The 18,220-nt window shown below is 36.2% G+C and overlaps 1 protein-coding gene across 7 annotated transcripts; it reads left to right on the top strand.

Annotated features, from left to right (window-relative positions):
• The first annotated feature begins 1,252 nt into the window (after window positions 1-1,252).
• LOC133729858 (uncharacterized) lies at window positions 1,253-16,518 on the top strand. 7 transcript variants are annotated; one of them, XM_062157460.1, is made up of 26 exons: window positions 1,253-1,695; window positions 2,089-2,259; window positions 3,397-3,471; window positions 5,852-5,930; window positions 6,365-6,429; window positions 6,558-6,647; window positions 6,827-6,916; window positions 7,061-7,147; window positions 7,258-7,341; window positions 8,176-8,295; window positions 8,559-8,587; window positions 8,670-8,802; window positions 9,545-10,108; window positions 10,661-11,181; window positions 11,337-11,400; window positions 11,501-11,603; window positions 11,877-12,049; window positions 12,909-13,034; window positions 13,644-13,714; window positions 14,070-14,132; window positions 14,618-14,690; window positions 15,501-15,620; window positions 15,726-15,803; window positions 16,012-16,062; window positions 16,156-16,280; window positions 16,447-16,518. In XM_062157460.1, the coding sequence occupies exons 1-25, from the start codon at window positions 1,465-1,467 to the stop codon at window positions 16,255-16,257; spliced, it is 3,363 nt and encodes a 1,120-aa protein (XP_062013444.1). In that variant the 5' UTR covers window positions 1,253-1,464; the 3' UTR covers window positions 16,258-16,280; window positions 16,447-16,518. The 7 variants fall into 7 exon arrangements, with proteins under 7 accessions (XP_062013444.1, XP_062013443.1, XP_062013445.1 ...); XM_062157459.1 differs by having other exon boundaries at window positions 16,396-16,518; XM_062157458.1 differs by having other exon boundaries at window positions 1,254-1,695; window positions 16,156-16,518.
• The last annotated feature ends 1,702 nt before the right edge of the window (window positions 16,519-18,220 follow it).

Here is an 18,220-nt window from a genome sequence, read left to right as displayed (position 1 = left end):
GGAACCGTTCTTATTTTGGGAGAAATGGGTTATGTGAGTCTCAGTGGCATGTTTCGTAATTTTCTTAATATTTGAGTGTTTTTTCTATAAAATGGGCTGACAGCCTGTTTCAATTGTTGGCCGCATGGGCTATTGGTTTTGGAGTCTGCTATTGGTAAATAGTTGTGTCATTTTGTAATTATTGGTAAAAAGCTCTTATTTTTTCAACATATGATTGTTTTTATATAATTTTAGTTATTCAATTTTCCTTATAACTTTAATTTATGGAGAAATAAATGTTTGATAAAATCGTATAAGAAATCTACAACATTGCTTGTGAAGCAACACATGGAATTTGAAAAGTACAACAGGAAAACAAAAATTTGTCATGAAAATAATTTCAATTACTATAAGTAAGAATCTGATAAAAAATAAGAACATATATATATATATATATATATATATATATATATATATATATATATAACATATTCAAATTTTAAAAATATATTTTAGGGCTATAATTTAGCCTTGACGGATTGGAGACAGTTGATGTCATATCGATGAATAGTAAAGAAATCATGGCTAAAATTTAGACCCATGACTATTTTTAGTCCTTTCGGTTGGAGAAGGCCTGATAGACATGGCTACTTGTGTTCCCTGCTTCTCTAGTGACTTTTCTGCACTCCGACCAATGCTTCGATAGAGAGAAGAGACAATGGACTATGGTGCAGCTTCAGAATCCTTCTCATCTCCATCATCAACTCGATTAGTCATAACTTTCTCCTTAGAAAAAAGAATATTTTCTGATATTCCTTAACTCTTCAAAGCTGGTAACGCGAGGTTGATTGCTCGCTACCCTCATTATGTTCAAAACCCATAAGAACTTTGTCTCAGTTGAATGACTTGGTGTTTCAAGCACAAGTTTCTTTTCCATTCTCAGCATAGGGTGGTCTTGCAAGAGAACGAACAAATTATAGTTTGTTTTTGATTTTTTCTCTTTTAAGTCCTAGTAATCACTATCATGTTATATTAGCTCTATCAAAAATGATTTTACTTAGGCTAGTTGTGTTGTTCAGACAGTGACTGGAGTCTGATGTAACCCACCACAAGTACATCACATTAGCCCAAAAAAAAAAAAAAAAAAAAAAAAAAAATTATTGTGATTGAATAATAATAAAAAGAATTCTATTAATTTCGGTAAATTTTGGTTGAAAGAAGAAAAATGAACATTTTTATCATAACATTTTTACCCAAATAAAGTTGGCAAACTAGTCCGAAGCCTTTTCTTTTTGGTAATGGTAAGGTAATTTAGAACACTGCAGTCTACGAAACCAGATTTTAACTGGAGAAATTTCCACAATCCCAAGTCGCCTCCGATCCCAAAACCAAAAAGCAAAGAAAGAGAGAGAGAGAGAGAGCAGTGAAATCAGATCCGAAGACTGAAAGCGCAGTTGGTTCCTGAAATGGGAGGTTGGAATTGAAATGCTGCCGAATCTGTCTCCCTTTGGCAGCAATTTGGGCAATCCGTTTTTGTTGAATGGCGATTTGAGCAGCGAGGGTGCTCCTGCTTCTAGCGTTTTGTTCTTGGTCCCGTTTCTCTTGTTCCAAGGAGGAACCGGAATGGATTTGTCCAAGGTCGGCGAGAAAATTCTCAGCTCCGTCAGGTCTGCCAGATCACTCGGTCTTCTTCCTCCCGCTTCTGATCGCCCCGAGGTCAGTCTGACCCTTGGTTTTGCAAATAATGCAAGCTTTTTCGACGTTTTTCGTGTTGAGTTTGGATCACTTTGAATTTTGGAAGTAGAAATTAGTTGAAGCTATGTGGTTAGATTGTTTAGCTTAATGAGGTTTGCTCCAAGTGCGTGGATTTTGCTTGGTTTTAATGTTTAGTTTCGGTTTTGCGGTAATGAAGCTGTAGTTCATGTTAAGTAAGTAAGTAAGTCAATGCTTAGGATAGTTCTTAATGTACATTTCTAGCTGCCTTTAATTGCACTATGAATCCTGCAGTTGGGGTCAGGTGTGTCGTTTATTGTATGTCGTAGACGGGTTGATTGTTATTGAGAAAAGAGATATGGTATTGATTCATGTGTTGCTTATCTTCATGAGCAGGTTCCGGCGCGGGCTGCAGCTGCTGCAGTGGTTGCTCGTGCTATTGCGGGACTGCCTCCACATCAAAGATATGGCCTCTCTTCAAGCTCTGAAGAATTGAGCTCAATTTACGGGAGCAGACAACAACATGGTGAAGAAGTGGAGGAGATAGAGGAAGAATTCTATGAAGAGGTGCTACTTATATCACTATGGTTTCAATGTGGGACTGCTTAGGACTTGTACGGTCCTTTTATTGCAGGTTACTTTAGGCATTTTCTAAGATATTGACATGTTTCTGCAGTAGAGAGGTCTCTAACGTCAACTCTTACAGTTAGCAGATAAACTTTCGCAACAAAAACCACACAAATGCTAATAATCTTTGTAGTAAAATTTTCTCATTTGATAACATTCATGCCAATCATGAGACGCTTAATCAGGAGATTTATATGTCTGGGTACTTTCCGGCTCTATATTGATTGATTTTGATTTCTGCTTAATCAGGCTTAACACCAGTGTTTTCATTTTTCACTTGATATTGTAAGGTTTAGTCATGCTGAATTGGCCTAGGAAGCTGTTTTGAGTGGGACGTCCTAAGCCCAGTATCCTTTGGTTTAGTGGCACAAGTTTCCCCTTTATAAGTGGGAGGTGCTGAATTCGCCTCCCTGACAATTAGTTGTTATGTATTAAAAAACAATAGTCAATTTTGAATTAGCCTAGGAAGCTGTTTTGAATCTTGGCCCCAAAAAGAAGAAGAAGCTGTCTTTGAAATTTTAATGTTGTTAGAGGTGAACCAGCAACCCATATTTTCATAATTTGCAGTTGATGACAAGAGGGTGCAAATCATTTATTTTCTTGACACCTTTGATTTCTGTACTTATTTAATTGTTCATTTATATAAAAGTTACAATTAGGTAATCTCCACAAGTAGAATTTTGACTTCAAGACTTGCAAGTTCCTTAATCTGTACATAGTAGATGTAGGGTAAGGAGATTAATTCTATGATTATTCTGCCTTCCTTTTGTTTCGCCCTTTGGCTTTTCCTTTTCCTATGGTACCATCATTCTTTTCTTCGGATTAAAAAATGAAAAATCTCCTTTCTACACAGTCCTTAGAAGTCCGTTAGGCTACAAATGAAGGAACCATCTTTATGGACTTCATGCTAATCACTGGGATCATTTGATCTTTGTTATATTTTCTTTGGTAATTTTTATCTCTTACAAAATTTAAAAGTACCATTTCGACTTCTGTATGCAGTGTTAAAATAGTATACTATGTTGATCAAATTCTGAATTATTTGTCTAAAAATCTTTTGAAACTACCTATATGCAGGGTTTTGATCCAGTTAGACATATTTTGGAGCATATTCCTTCTGACGAAAATGAGCTGGCTTATTTTGAGAGACAGGTATTTTCCAGTTTTTATGTTTCTCCAGTTATATTTTAGATTTTTTTTTTCCTTTGGTACATTATGCATGCTATTCTTTTTTATTTCTAAAAGATCATTTCCTGGAAGTTAAATGTGTTTGATATGTTCCCTTGCTCAAATTTGATGTTTTGATAGCATAAGGTCAAGTAGTTTTTCCAAATCTTGTTTAGTGGCTTTTTGTGAATGTTTACATTTGCCTTAAATCTTTTGCTCCAATCATTTTGTTGTATGTATGGGCCCACATTGTATACCTGTGATGCTGAGTCATCTAGGTGATGACTTTTGTCTGTTAGAGTTACTGGCCACCATCTGCAAAAAGTAACTCTTTGGTGATTTGTAAGCATTTGCTTTATGCTAATTTTCAAAGGGTGTAGGCTTCTGGAGCAACCATCGATTTTTGATGGGCTTATGTGCGGTCATGAGTTTCCTTCAGTTCCTTATTTGTTATTATCAAGTGTATTACTTGGGCTCTCTCTCTCTCTCTCTCTCTCGCTCGTTTTTTTCTTTTTTGTTTTTGATCTTTGATAAGAAACATACTTTGTTAAAAATTGAACAAAGTACAGCATTTAGGACAAGATGTCCATTGAATTTACTAGGTTCTCATCGACATCTTAAGATAGTATCAAACAACAATACCGTATTCAAAAGAGCTAAACCATAGAAGCATTAGAATTAGTAAAGAACAGCATCAAATAAACTATTTCTGAACTATGAGGAAACCAATTCCCATAAAGATGCCCAAAGTTGAACACTTTCCTAAAAAAGCTCCACTCCTCCCCCTTGACATCCAATATTCTCTTATATCTTTCCATTCGAATGACCCAGCTCCCTCCAAAAAAGTTGTATCTTTCACACAGCAAGGGAACATGGACCCCCAAGTAAGTTTAGACTCGCTAAAAACCCTTTCCCACATAGATAATGAGGAGGAAAGACAAACATCAGGTCTTCTCTGTTGAACCATGTCCCAGGATTGACTTTCATGATCAATAATCCAAGCTTACTCTCCTTGTTCTTTTGGTAGAGCCAAGTTTACACTCCTAGTCTAGTCTTAGGAGGGACTTTATTTTTCCCCATTACTGAAGAGCGAGTGCAGGAAAGGGAGGTATTATAGGATATTTAATTGGGTGACAAGTTTGTTTGAAGTGTACAAAGTTTCTGCAGTATGGCTTGAAGGCTGAGGGATGGGTTAGAGATACTATTTTTGTGAACAGGGTGTTTTTGTGAAGGGTAGACAGAGTTGGGATGCAGTTTTGGTAATATTTCTATATAAAAATAAATGGGAGACCTAGAGGGAAGTTTGGTGCGACTAGGGTTTTAAGGAAGGTGTCATCATTGCTCTCTACTCTTGTGGTGTATGTTTTAAGTAAATTGATGGAGAGGGCAACATAATTCAGATGGATCGAAGGTTTGTCTGTTGGAAGGAGGAGGTTGACATCACTCTGTGAAGGGTGGTCTATGTCAGAACTTGGTTCACTTAACTCTAGTGAGCTTTTGTTTGCTGTCAGGGCTGAAAATCAATGCGATTTAGTGTTCATTGGTAGGCAAAAACATAGATAGTGGTAAAGTGGCGAGATTGGCAGCAGACGGGCTTTGGAGTAGGATTCAAGCAATTCTTAGCAGTCTTCCCACTTATTCTTTCCATTTGATCTGAATTCCATTGGCTAAAAGGTTAGATTTTGATGAGATTATTGTTTGAGAGGGAGTTGGAGAGGGCAAGAAGGATCACATACTTCTGTTGGATGTGGTCGGCTAAATTATTTGGTAATTCTTTTGTTGCAAAGTGGCTTTAGAAATTTCCATTGGATACAGAACTTTTGTGGATTGCTGCAATGGGAAGCAATTATGGCTACCATGAAAATGGCTGGATGAGCAGGCTCTTAGAGGATTTGTAGAAGTCTTTGGGAGAGTGAAATTTTGGGAAGACTTCTGGGTGAGCAACCAACAAAATGAGCCAGTCTCCTCCTAGACATTTCACATTATCGAGATTCCATAACAGAATAATAGAAAGTTTAGCTATACCACACTTTTCCTTTGAGCTGGGATTTTGATTTTGGAAAAACTTGAACAATGAACAGGGAGTTATCTTTGTTGTTGGTGGTGTAAGGAGAGAAGTTGGAAGACTTTAAAGTTAATCGCAGGTACTTGTCTATACAAATGTAATGGCTACACACATCATGTGTAATTCTTTAAAAGTTATTGTCTATGTGGGAATGCTTGTTACATGATTAGTTGAAGTGCATTAATCAAGTCTATTGTATTGAAGACTGCTCTTGATTGTCATGATGATTTGTATATTTCGTGTTAAATGGTTCTCTTTCTCTCTCAATAATGTCTTCCTTCATCTAAATTTCTTATTCAGGCAGCTCTTAAATTAGCACAACTGGATAGGGTATCAGAACATTTATCCCGAAATGTTATGGAACATCATGAAGTAATGGGTAAGTTTCAATTAGAATCTCTGAACATGTACTGCAATGGTATTAAAGTACATATAAGGGAGTACTATCCTATGTGATGTTCTAGACATCATACTAATGTAACTACTGTAGATTTGTATCATTTCCGCCATTTAGTCGACTTGGATTCTGTTTTGAACTCCATAACAGTGCTTTGGAAAAGTTGTCTTCTTCTACTTGAAATATCATAACATTTGATAAGATATCTGCTTGTGATTGAAATATCATAGCATTTGATAGGCTATCTGCTTCCAATTGAAATATCATAACATTTCTTTCCAAGATCTTGCATGAGTTTTTGTTTGTTCAGTATTCTTGGACGGGAAAGGGGTAGGCTCACCAATAGTTTATTGCCGAAATTTTATTTACAAGATATTTCAATTTTGAATAAGATGTTGATACTTACTTTTGGCCAGTGAAGGGGATGCATTTGGTCAGGGAATTGGAGAAAGACTTAAAAGTTGCGAATGTCATTTGCATGGTAAGCACTTGCAGGATGTATCATCTGGGCTGTGTTGAATCTGATTTTTTCATATCTTTTAAGGACTAAGAATATAACTCCATTTACATGCTTGATCTGGCTCTCATAATTCAGAATCGTATGTGCAGAATGGAAGACGGCATCTTACTTCATCGAGAAATGAGGTTTCTAGGGATCTGATCGTAAATTCCTATTCCAAGAAGAAACGTGCTCTTCTGGTATTTCCTTACTCAATGACAATGTTTATGTGGCTTTGGTTTTCTGGTTTTTTCTTTCTGAGATAAAACTCTGATATTTTCACAGATTTTCCTAGTCACTTCGCTCAAATAAATAGGTAGCATGCCATAAGCATAATTTGACAGATATGGTTTTAATATTATTTTTTAATTAAATGCAGGACATGGTTCCTGTTTTGACTGAGCTTCGTCATGCATTAGAAATGCAATCCGAACTCGAGTCTCTTGTTGAGGAAGGAAATTACTGCAGGGTGGGTGTATATATATGTTCGAGCTTCAGTTTCTAATGCAATATGAGCTGGAACTCTCCGACTTTTTTTCATGTTCAATTGTTTAACACTATAATCTTCTTAGTTATGCAACTCCTTGAAGAAGTTTCTTGATCATGTTTACAGGCCTTTCAAGTACTGTCTGAGTATCTGCAGCTATTAGATAGTTTCTCAGAACTATCCGCAGTACAAGAGATGAGCCGTGGAGTTGAGGCAAGTATTAAATTACTATTAAAAGGATATCTGTGGTAAACTCTTGGGATTAGTGGTAAACCCACAAACTTTATTGTCCTTTGAATTCCATTTTCATTGTGGGAGTGCAGGTTTGGCTGGGACAAACTCTTCAGAAGCTGGATTCCTTGTTGCTAGGAGTGTGCCAGAAATTCAATGAGGAGGGCTATATAACTGTTAGTGGTTTCTTCTAAGAATCGGATCATCAATTTCTTTCAAACGATGCATCAAGTTTTAAATTTCTATTTGGGTGACATTACATGCAATTGTGCATATTATGAATCGTATCAATCAACTCATATTTGCATTCAGTACCTGTATTGTTCGTATTCTTTTATGAATATCAGTACCATATTAGTATAGAAGAGGGATTTATTAGATTGAATCAGATGCATATACTTAGGAAGTTTTTTTTTTTGGTCTCATGTGTGCCATTCTGTGGCAGTGATCTTTTACTTTCCCTATGTTGAGCTCCAGTTAGCTTAAGTTTTCTTTGCTTTGTGCATCGTCTGAGCTGTGATCTGAGAAAAAGAAATCCTCTGATCAAATCATGTGCTGAAATCAGATTCTTGTTTTTTGTTTGTGAACCATTATCATGTTGCTTTCCATTAGATAGGTTAATTTCATGTCAACCTAAATGGACCATATGCTTTTCATTTGTTCCACAAGCACCTCCTTACAATCAGTGAGTTTGGTAAAATGTATATTTTGGGTTCCTGACATATTGGAAGTGTAAAATTCTTTTTAAAATCTTTAACAAATAAAAACCGAATAAATTTAATAATAAGTAGAACTTAAAACCTTGGTGGTATTAGCCTTAAGCCAGTATATGTGCTTTCTGATTGTTGTACGTAGACCTTGCCATGCTGTGGTCACTATATTGCATGCATCAGAAAACAAGAAAGACAAATACTAATTTTTTTTTTATTCTTCTCGGATCCATCCATCCTACTCTTTTGGTTTGTGCAAATATTTATGTTGACTTGATGTGATATTCAAATGATCAATAGGTGGTTGATGCTTATGCTCTAATTGGGGACATCTCTGGTCTTGCTGAGAAGATACAAAGTTTCTTTATGCAGGAAGTTCTCTCAGAAACCCATTCTATATTGAAGACCATTGTGCAAGAGGTATTGTGATTTAGCAGTGCAACAGTGCATGTACAGATGTTTGGTGTCATTGCGGGTTTGTTGGTTAAAATATTTTAGAATCATCTCTTTAGTTTGATATATCTTTTCCGAGAGCAGTATTATTTAACTATGCAGTTAGTTTATGGTTGTTTCTTCGGCTTAAAGAGAGATCTTCTCCTGTTCTCTGTAGAAGTTCTGTTTCTGGTTTGAAAAAAAATGTGATAAACCTTTCTTTTACTCAAATGACTGTTTCTTCTTCGCAGGATCAGGAAGTAGACATGCAAAATAGTCGGTATGCTTTCTATATCTACTAGTGCTTTGTTCAACAGCATCTCTACTTGTATGCTTGCTAATGCATTCTAATTTGATTTCAGACTTACCTACAGTGATCTATGCCGTCAGATACCTGAACCTAAGTTTAGGCAGTGTTTGTTAAATACACTAGCGATTCTATTCAAGTTGATGCGCTCATATCATGAAATCATGGCCTTTCAGCTGGATGATAAGGTAAACTTTGATTCACGCCTTTGCTTAATCGTACTCTTGTCCTATATAAACTGTTGTCATTTTATGTATTTTCATGCTTTCATTATTGTTGCATATAATATTTGTCATTTTTGTCGAATTGCCATCCCTAATTTAGGAGCCTTCATTCTTTCATATTTTCTTTCATGGAATGAAATCTCCTCTGGTTTCATTTGCCTTGCGAAACTGTGAGATCAAAAGATTTGACTCTCATTTATTTTCGTTCCTCACTTTTGTATCATGAGATGAATTTTTACGACTGTCTTCATGGTGACCTCTTATCCTCTGGACATTAAATGAAGTGTTAGTTTCTTAGATAAGAAAGGAAAAAGAGTGAATGTTTTGGAAATTGACATGCAATCTGAAAGCTGCTGATCTGTACTGGGTCTTAGATTTTGTGACGGTATAAAAAGTTTCCGATATATTCTGGGCATTATAAAGTTATTCTGTTATGCCATTCCATGTGAATGCCCAGGATAAGTGGTGTGCGCCTGTTATGTAGATTGCTAGTATTAAGTGTTTTTACTTGCTGATTGGTAAAATGACCCCATCTCTTTTTATTCTCTTTTTTGTCCATAGCTAGTTAAACGGTGCTTCCAGTACTCCAACTTCTTGTCATTTTAGTATGTGTGGACATTTTTGTGCGTACTTGCAGAAACACACCCATAGAAAAACAATCAATTTTCATTTCTGCATATATCACAACTGTTATATCTTCTTGTAGGATTCGGCCGAGAAAACTTCAAGCATTGAGCCAGAGGAAAGTGACATCTCTCAAATTCCAGGAGGCGTTCAGAACATTTCAACGTCTTTCTCGCCCGCAAAAGCTAATGGCTCTCTCTCGGAATGTGTAGATGTAATGGCAGGTTCATCTTCTATGGAGGAATCTCATACCAACTCTTCCACCAAGCCTACGGGAAACACCACTTCCGTGTGTACAACATCTCATGATTTAGTTGATGAGGCTAGGATGGATGGCAGTGCAGCGTCAACAAGTGGGTCTCCTTGGTATCAACTGCGGAAAGATGCCACTGCATTTGTTTCACAAACCCTTCAAAGAGGACGCAAAAATCTCTGGCATCTCACAACTACTCGTGTGTCAGTCTTGCTTTCTTCTGCTTCTGTATCTTCTGCCAGCATTCACCAATTCTTGAAAAATTATGAAGATCTGAGTGCCTTCATCTTGGCTGGGGAAGCATTTTGCGGAATTGAAGCAGCTGACTTCAGGCAGAAGTTGAAGGCAGTTTGTGAAAGTTACTTTTTAGCTTTTCATCGGCAGAATATCTATGTAAGTTTGCTTCACGTTTAATGTTTTATTACTTTCTTTAGGGAAATGACTTGTCATGTTTTCTCCTCTAAATTGTTATGTCATTTAACTGTTGACATAATGTATGTTTGTTCTTGTTTTCAATTTTCATTTAGTTATTGATAGAATGGATGGTTAATGGTCATGAAAATGTCGTTGTTTTTTTTTTTTTTTTTATAAATATTTTTTTGATGCACTTATGACTTTGCAATTCAGAGTTGTGGCTACAGTAGACTGGCACTTTGTATGGCATCTATTAGGTTGATAATATGTTATACAAAGTTGAGTTGAGTTTGCAAATCAGCATATAACATTAGCGTATATTATGTTGAGCTGGCATACATTAGCTGTAGATTGCCTGCCCCTGCCTCAACCTCTTTGAGGGATTTTGTTGAGCAGCTTCCCCCTTTCTATGGCACATATGTTGATATTATGTTAGACAAAACTCAAACATATACTCTGTACAACAGAGCAAGATCCACCAATAAGCAAAATTAAATAAATTGATTATTTTTGTTTTAATTTTATTTTCAGGCGCTCAAAATGGTCCTGGAAAAAGAACTTTGGTTAATCATGCCACCTGATACGGTACAAGAAATTACCTTTCCTGGGCTTGTTGGTGATGGAGCACCTTTAATTGTTCCATCTAATAGTAAGTCCAGGGTGCTACTTTCTGATAAGTCTGCTAGATTGGTTGATACTGGTGTCAAGAAGAGTGGTTTTTCTATTTGGATCAAAAATGGAAACCCTTTTGCGTTAAAACTGCCACACTCTTCCAAAGAAGGTCCCAAAGGGAATGGTACAACTTCTGGTGAATTTGATGGAAATTTTAATGAAAGTGACAAGGTCTCTCCACGAAAGAGTGATGCCAATCATTCGAATGGTGCTAATTCTGTTTCGGAAGACGAAAATGAGGACCTTCTTGCAGACTTTATTGATGAGGATAGTCAACTCCCCAGTCGAATTTCAAAACCGAAACACCCGAGAAGCCAATCTTCACACTGGAATGCTGGAGAGCTAATAGCACAAACGGGATCTTCTATTTGCCTTCTAAGGTGAAGTGTTATTTACTGTAGCAAGTTTTTTTTTTAAATTTTATTTCCCAGATATAAAATCCTGATTGATTTTATGATATATATATATATATATATATTTATATATATATATATATATATATATATATATATATATAATTTCTTTTCCACATCAGGTCAATGGATAAATATGCCAGGCTAATGCAGAAATTAGATATAGTCAATGTGGAGTTCTTCAAGGTACCTTTTACCTTGTATCTACCTTCAATCTGTTGTACTTATCCGTATTGATAAAAACCTATGATGATTCTATTTTTCCTGATTCAGTATATTGTTGCAGGGGATATGCCAGTTGTTTGAGGTATTCTTTCATTTTGTATTTGAAACATTTGCTCAGCAAAATAGCAACTCTGGTGGAAAAGGCTCATCTGACCCGATTAATTGTAAGTGATTCCCTATTTTACTTGTTATGTATTCTTTATTCTTTATTTATTTATTTATTTTCAGACCAAAAAATTAATGTATTCTTTATTCAATTGTTGTCTGTTTCGTTACTCGTCATTTCTTCTTTATTATTTTTTATTTTAAATTTTAATTTCTCTTCTTCTGCTCAAGCATTACGACTATTTTTTAGTCAAAGCATTAAGATGTCTAGATTTCAGCTATTTTCACATAATGATGCACACTTGAAAATCCCATGATATTATTCTGCACAGATCGCCTGAAGACAGCATTGTCCAGAATACAACAAAATTGTGACCAGTGGATGAAGCCCTCATCATCTTCCCCCACATCTTTGAATTCACCATTTACACATGCAGATATCACACTTATGAGTCCTTCCAGTACAAATTTTGGTAGCACACCTGGAACATCTTTTGGTCTCAAGGTATTCATCAATGTCTGATGTTCTTTTCAGTCCTCTATTAGTTGCAGGAAACAACTTTTAATCCTTCATTCCAAATTCTTTGGTTTTATGTGCCTTAATTTTCGTCTATCATGATCCCTAAGATCAGAATCTTGCATATTACGATTCCTATGATCAAAATCTTGTAGTCCACATTTCACTGTAGTTTTTAAATATTATTAGATTGCAAAGCTGCAGTGAGTTGATGAAGTGATGTTCTCTTGGAGGTTTGTGTTTTCTTGTTGGTCATGTTATCTGTGCCTAGTAGAGCTTTTCTTTGCTCTTGTTCTTTGAAAGTGGACTTGTTGTCTACCATCTTCTGTTCATGTCTTTGTTAATAAAATTTCAGAGTTCTCTCTCTCTCTAAAAAAAAAAAAAAAGAAAAAAAAAGAAAAGGAACTTGCTGTCCGCCTTTTTTTTTTTGTTTAATTTTGATTGCCAATTTGACATGGTCTAGAGAACATGAAATGGGCTGTTCATCACAGTTGCCAGTTTGCATTTAGGACTTAGTATTTACATTCACAAAAAGTTTTCATTCTACTTTTCTAGAATACATATTGCCAGTTTACCATGTTCTGAGGAACATAAATTGGTTGTGTGGTGTATCAGTCACAATTCTATCAAGCAAATTGTTCAGTCGGACTCTTCTCTTTCTTTCTTTCCTTTTTTCTACTTTATTTTTAATGAAAAGAAATCGGGTGGTCTTTAGTTTGGATATTATATTGTTGCTTATTTGAAAAGTAAAACATAACTTTCCTTTTTTTGGATTTTGCAATTCCATAGTTAGGACTGCCATATTCAATCTAAATCTGCCTTGAGCTAAACGGCCCTTACATTGCAGGAAAGATGTGCAGGTGCTGATACTCTCTCTCTCGTTGCTCGAATATTGCATAGATCCAAGGCTCATCTCCAGACAATGCTTTTTCAGAAAAATGCTGCTGTAGTTGAAGATTTCTATGTGAATTTGGTAGGTTCATTTGTTATTCTCTGTAGGAGTTCCTCATAATCTGTCATGGTGGCTTAGTAATTGCAGAAAGATGATATGATATTGTCTTGGTTTAACTTTCTGCAGTTGATGATTCAATGAGGATCTGACTAACAATATGTTTGCATGTGTAATTATCTGTGATGGAGTTGTTTTTTAAATTGAAAGACTGTTGCTTCATAGATACTTCCCAATGTAAAAGACCAAAGATTTATATACAAAAGCATATTGAACACTTCCTCAGCACTGCTGATATGGACACTTGAAGCACCTAAATTAGGATATGAAGTTTATGGAAAAATGGAGGTTCAGTACAATGCTGCAGAACCGGTTGATAGAAACATTTGGTACTAAACATAAAGTCTGATATTGTACTCTTATACTCTTTCTATATTGCTTCTATCTATTTCTTTTTCTTTTATATTTTGTTTTGTTCTTTTTTTTTCTTAAGTTTCTGCACCACATCATCTGTATGAGTCCATGCATGTTTCCTTCTACAGGAGTGAAGTGTTTGACAATCTGTTAATTATATAGATTGTTTAAAGAAACTCCTATAATTCAGATGATGGTGATATGTTTTTTTTTTCCTAGGTGGATGCTGTACCAGATCTTATAGAGCAAATTCATAGGACAACTGCAAGATTGCTCCTCCATATTAACGGGTAAGACCAGAAAATCCATTGCTGGGTTGGGTTGTTTTGTTGTGCACATAGGCAGTCCTTTTTTGGAAATTATTGGAAATATGTTCTGTTATTATAAATTTCTCGTTTTCCTCTGGTCTCTAGTCTATAATTTTCCTCGTCTATTTGACTATAGTATCTACTTGTAATTACTTTGGTGAAGAAAAGTTCAGCTAGCAGTTTAAATATTTCTGTGTAAAATTACAATATTTGGCTAACTACTTTATATATTTAATACCACCTAAATGTGTGCAACTGAGACTTATCTGGCTTTACACATTCTGGGCTGGTCTATGTGATTTTCTACTAAATCTTTTGTGGCCAACACTCTTTGCAGGTATGTTGATCGGATTGCCAATGCAAAATGGGAAGTCAAAGAACTTGGACTAGAACATAATGGGTAAGTTCCTTTCAACAATGGTCTTTATTGTTTTTGAACGTCACCCTTTGCGTTCTTGTAGCATTGGGATTTTTTATTTATGTATGTGATTCCATTCTTGGATCAGCATCAGAGATGATCTATTTGTATCTTAAAGTAGGATTGTATGTTTGGAAATAGTGGTCTGTTCTGTAAGTATTTGATCGAGCACAAAATTGCAATAAATTAGGCTTGTGGCTCTTCTGGATCAGCTTGTATGTTTCTGAAGAGCTGCTGCCACAGATACCCAAGTCCCATAAAAATTTTCACCAAGTATAATTTGTCTTATTGCAGTGTGAATACATCATTTCTTTTTCCTTGCCATATTGGCCTTGTCCTTCTATATGCTGCAATATTTGAAAAATTTGGTATATTCTGCTGAAATGCCTGGCCTATGCCCTCAGTGTTCTTTCTCATGTACATATGACAGGTTTCAAGTCTTCTGACATGAGTTGTTGCTTTATTAGGTATGTTGATTTGTTGTTGGGAGAATTTAAGCACTACAAAACAAGGCTTGCTCATGGGGGAATCCGCAAGGAGGTAATAAATCAGTTAATTTCCTAGCACTATCACAACCACTTTTTCCTTGGCCTACTATTATTAGCTGTTATATATCAATACATGCAGTTCATAGTGTATTCTTTGTTCGGGTATTTTTTTGTGGGGGTGAGGGTGGGGTGGGGCTGTGGGGGAGGGCTGAGGAATGGGGTTTCGTGGTTAATGAGATGAGTCTTATGCAAAGTGATATATCCTAATAACTGTAGTTTATTGTGTTGTCTGTGTAGATATCTAATTTTTGGGGGGTGGGGGTGGGGGAGGGATGAGGAATAGGGTTTAGATGGTCACAGGGATGCCTCTTATGATGACTGATATTCTGCAAGAAGTGTGAAGTGTGGAATATGATTCTGTAGTTATTCTGTTATGCTCTTGGAGTTCCATTTTTCCCGAAAAATAAAAGATGAGTGTAGATATGTACTTATTTCTCGGGGGTGAAGAGGGGTGAGGAATGGGATTTAGACAATTAATGGGTTGACTTTTATGATAATTGTGGTGCTGCCAGAAGTAGAAGTGTGAATTATGATTGTGTTGTTATTCTGTTTCTCCATCTAGAGTTCCATTTTTTCCAGGAAGTAAAGAGGTAAATAAGTTGTTCGGTTTTACATTGTGTCTCTTACATTCTGTATAATGTTTTGCGCTTATGACATGATGCAACTACCCCGAATCTAAAATTTGGTATCTCATGCAATCACTAGGTTCGGTTGAGGCTTTCATTATAAGATGTAATGTAGGTATATTTTAAAAATAAAAATATGATGGATTAAATCTCAATTATAATTTTTGTATTTTTAGGTTCAAGATCGCCTCTTAGATTATGGACTGGAAATTGTTGCCCATACTCTTGTAGAAGGTCTATCACGTGTCAAGAGGTGTACCGATGAAGGGAGGGCTCTCATGTCATTGGATCTTCAGGTTCCTTATAACATTTGACAGGACTATTACATTTCAATTTTCCTTCACTAAAGACCTCCCCCATGTGCAACTTAGTATAATATGACACTCCTTTATCCTTGTCAGGTTTTGATCAATGGGCTACAACATTTCGTCTCCATGAATGTTAAGCCTCATTTGCAAATAGTTGAGGGCTTCATTAAGGTAAAGCTCAAGCATAGTGTGTAGTTAACAATGCTGTTGATGTTGGTAATGACTAAATAATGGAGATAACAAATAAGTGGGTCAGAATAGGAAATATGCTGACTTGTTTGATAGGAATTAAATCCATTGTTATAAAAACAAAAAGAAAAAGAAAAATCTTGAGCTCCAACATAATGATTACTAACTGTTATCTTCTACTCTTGATCAGGCATACTATCTTCCTGAAACTGAATATGTGCACTGGGCACGCGCACACCCTGTAAGAATTTTCATTGCTATAGATATTTTCTGGCAAGCTTTGGATACTAATTATCTTACGTACTAAGTATGCAATATATACTTTCCTTTGCAGGAGTATACAAAAAATCAAATTGTTGGGTTGATCAATCTTGTTGCCACAATGAAAGGTTGGAAGAGAAAAACCAGGTTGGAAGTACTAGAAAAGATCGAATGAACATTTTAGTTCGAATAACTCTGGTAGGTTTCAATCATATAGAACCTCACATGTTGCTGTTCACTTTTGACTTTTTATATGAATGTATATTTGTTCCTGTTTTGATTTTTCTATACTGTAATGTATATGTTGATTCAGGTTGTATATCTTGTCATCCCTAACTTTGTTACATACAATCACCCTTGGTAGGAAAAATTCAATGTAATTTTGGATCACATAAGGCTTATGATGATATACAAGTGGAAGAAACTATTGGAATCATGATGCTTTTCATGCAATTTCTGGGAACACAATACTATAAAAAATGCTTCAGTTACCTGAGTTGTATCACTTCCAATGCAGTTGCCAAAAATGTAGTTCGCTCAGCTCCCCCTAGTTCCATCCAATACCACCTGGATTTGCTTGTATAAGTCTTAAAATTGTCCGTTGTGTACAAGTCATTATGCTGATCAAAGGCAAATTCAGCATCAGCATCCAGCCTCATTCTTCTCACAGAGAGGAAATAAGAAAAAAAAAAAAAAAAAAAACTAGTCTCAAATGAGGGCCAATTTCCTAGAAAATGAAAACTTCAAACTACGAAATAGAAACTTAGGTCTTGGTGTGGGCAATTCAATTGTGCATGCAATCTCAAAATACAGGTCACAAAGGAAACTAGCGTTTTGAAACCTTGGCTTCCAGGGGTTTCCAAGCCTTCTTCCTCATTTCCTCATGATCTGTGAAACTCAATGGTCACTTTACTGACCCAGATGACAAGCAGCTATACTTTCCAAAGGGTAGTTGGTTCTATTGCATGGCAATGGTGATGATGGCCGATTATGATGGTGTGGTTGACATCATAGCGGTGTTGGTTCATCTCCATCCGGTTTGGGTTCAGATCCATGGCCTCCCGTCGGCTTTCACCAACTTGAAGTGGGTGCACAAGGTGGGATCGTCTTTGGGTCACTACCTACAAGTGGACGAGCGCTGGCTGGAGTGGAGCCAAAACTTGGTTGCCTGGATTGGAAGAAAATCTTGAAGGACCGGTTACTCCTATGCATGCCATGTAGGCCTGGCAACGTGCGGGTTCTTAACGGGCCGACCCGATAAGAACCCGTTAGCTTAACGGGCTTCGCGGGCTAAATCCGGTGGGTTTGCAGGTTATCCGTTGGAACCCGTTAAGACCCGTAAACATTTTTTTGTTTTACTTTTTATCAAAGCAACTAGAACCAGTTAAAACTTATGTATATAATTTTTTTGACAACAACATTACTATATCACAAGGCACTGCAAGTAGCTTTTTTGACATTGAAAGACAATTAAGTTGCCTATAAGAACGAAACAAGAATATACAATTAATTATCATTCAAACAGAAAATGGAGATTCCAACATTCAAAAGATAACTATTGGCTCTGCAATAACTATTTGTCATAGTCAAAGTAGTATTAGTCTATTAGATCTGAAGCCATAGTCATAAGGTGCTATATATAAAGCAGTCCTCCAAGAAGATTACTAATTCAAAGTTGAAGATCTACATACACAAACACGCGGGAGTAGACCATAGCATCGCGTATTTTTACAATTAATGCCTCGTTTGGTAATGCTTGCTAGAATAAGATAAAGTTTGAGAGTAAATCAAATTTAAAAAAATTAAAAAATCCTAAAAGTTTGCTAGAAATGGGTTTTTGGGAAGGATTTTGAGTTAACGGGTTCCAACGGGTTTAGCACGCAAAACCCGTTAATTTGCGGGTTTTTTGAGTGCGGGCTTTTTTTAGCCCGGATTAATAAACGGGTGGGTTTATGCGGGTTTTTAGCGTGCGGGTATCGTGTAGGTTTGCGGGTTACGGGTTTAAATGCCAGGCCTAATGCCATGTCTGCTTCGGTTGAGTCTTCAACAAAGGAGGAGAGGGGCTGCTATATTGGAAGTCTCACCAAACCTAGAGATAGTCTCATCAAACCTACAGATATTTCGAGCTCCAATTTGAA

Source organism: Rosa rugosa, chromosome 2, assembly GCF_958449725.1.
Source record: "Rosa rugosa chromosome 2, drRosRugo1.1, whole genome shotgun sequence".
Lineage (NCBI taxonomy): Eukaryota > Viridiplantae > Streptophyta > Magnoliopsida > Rosales > Rosaceae > Rosa > Rosa rugosa.
This window is presented reverse-complemented; position numbering and strand designations above follow the sequence as displayed.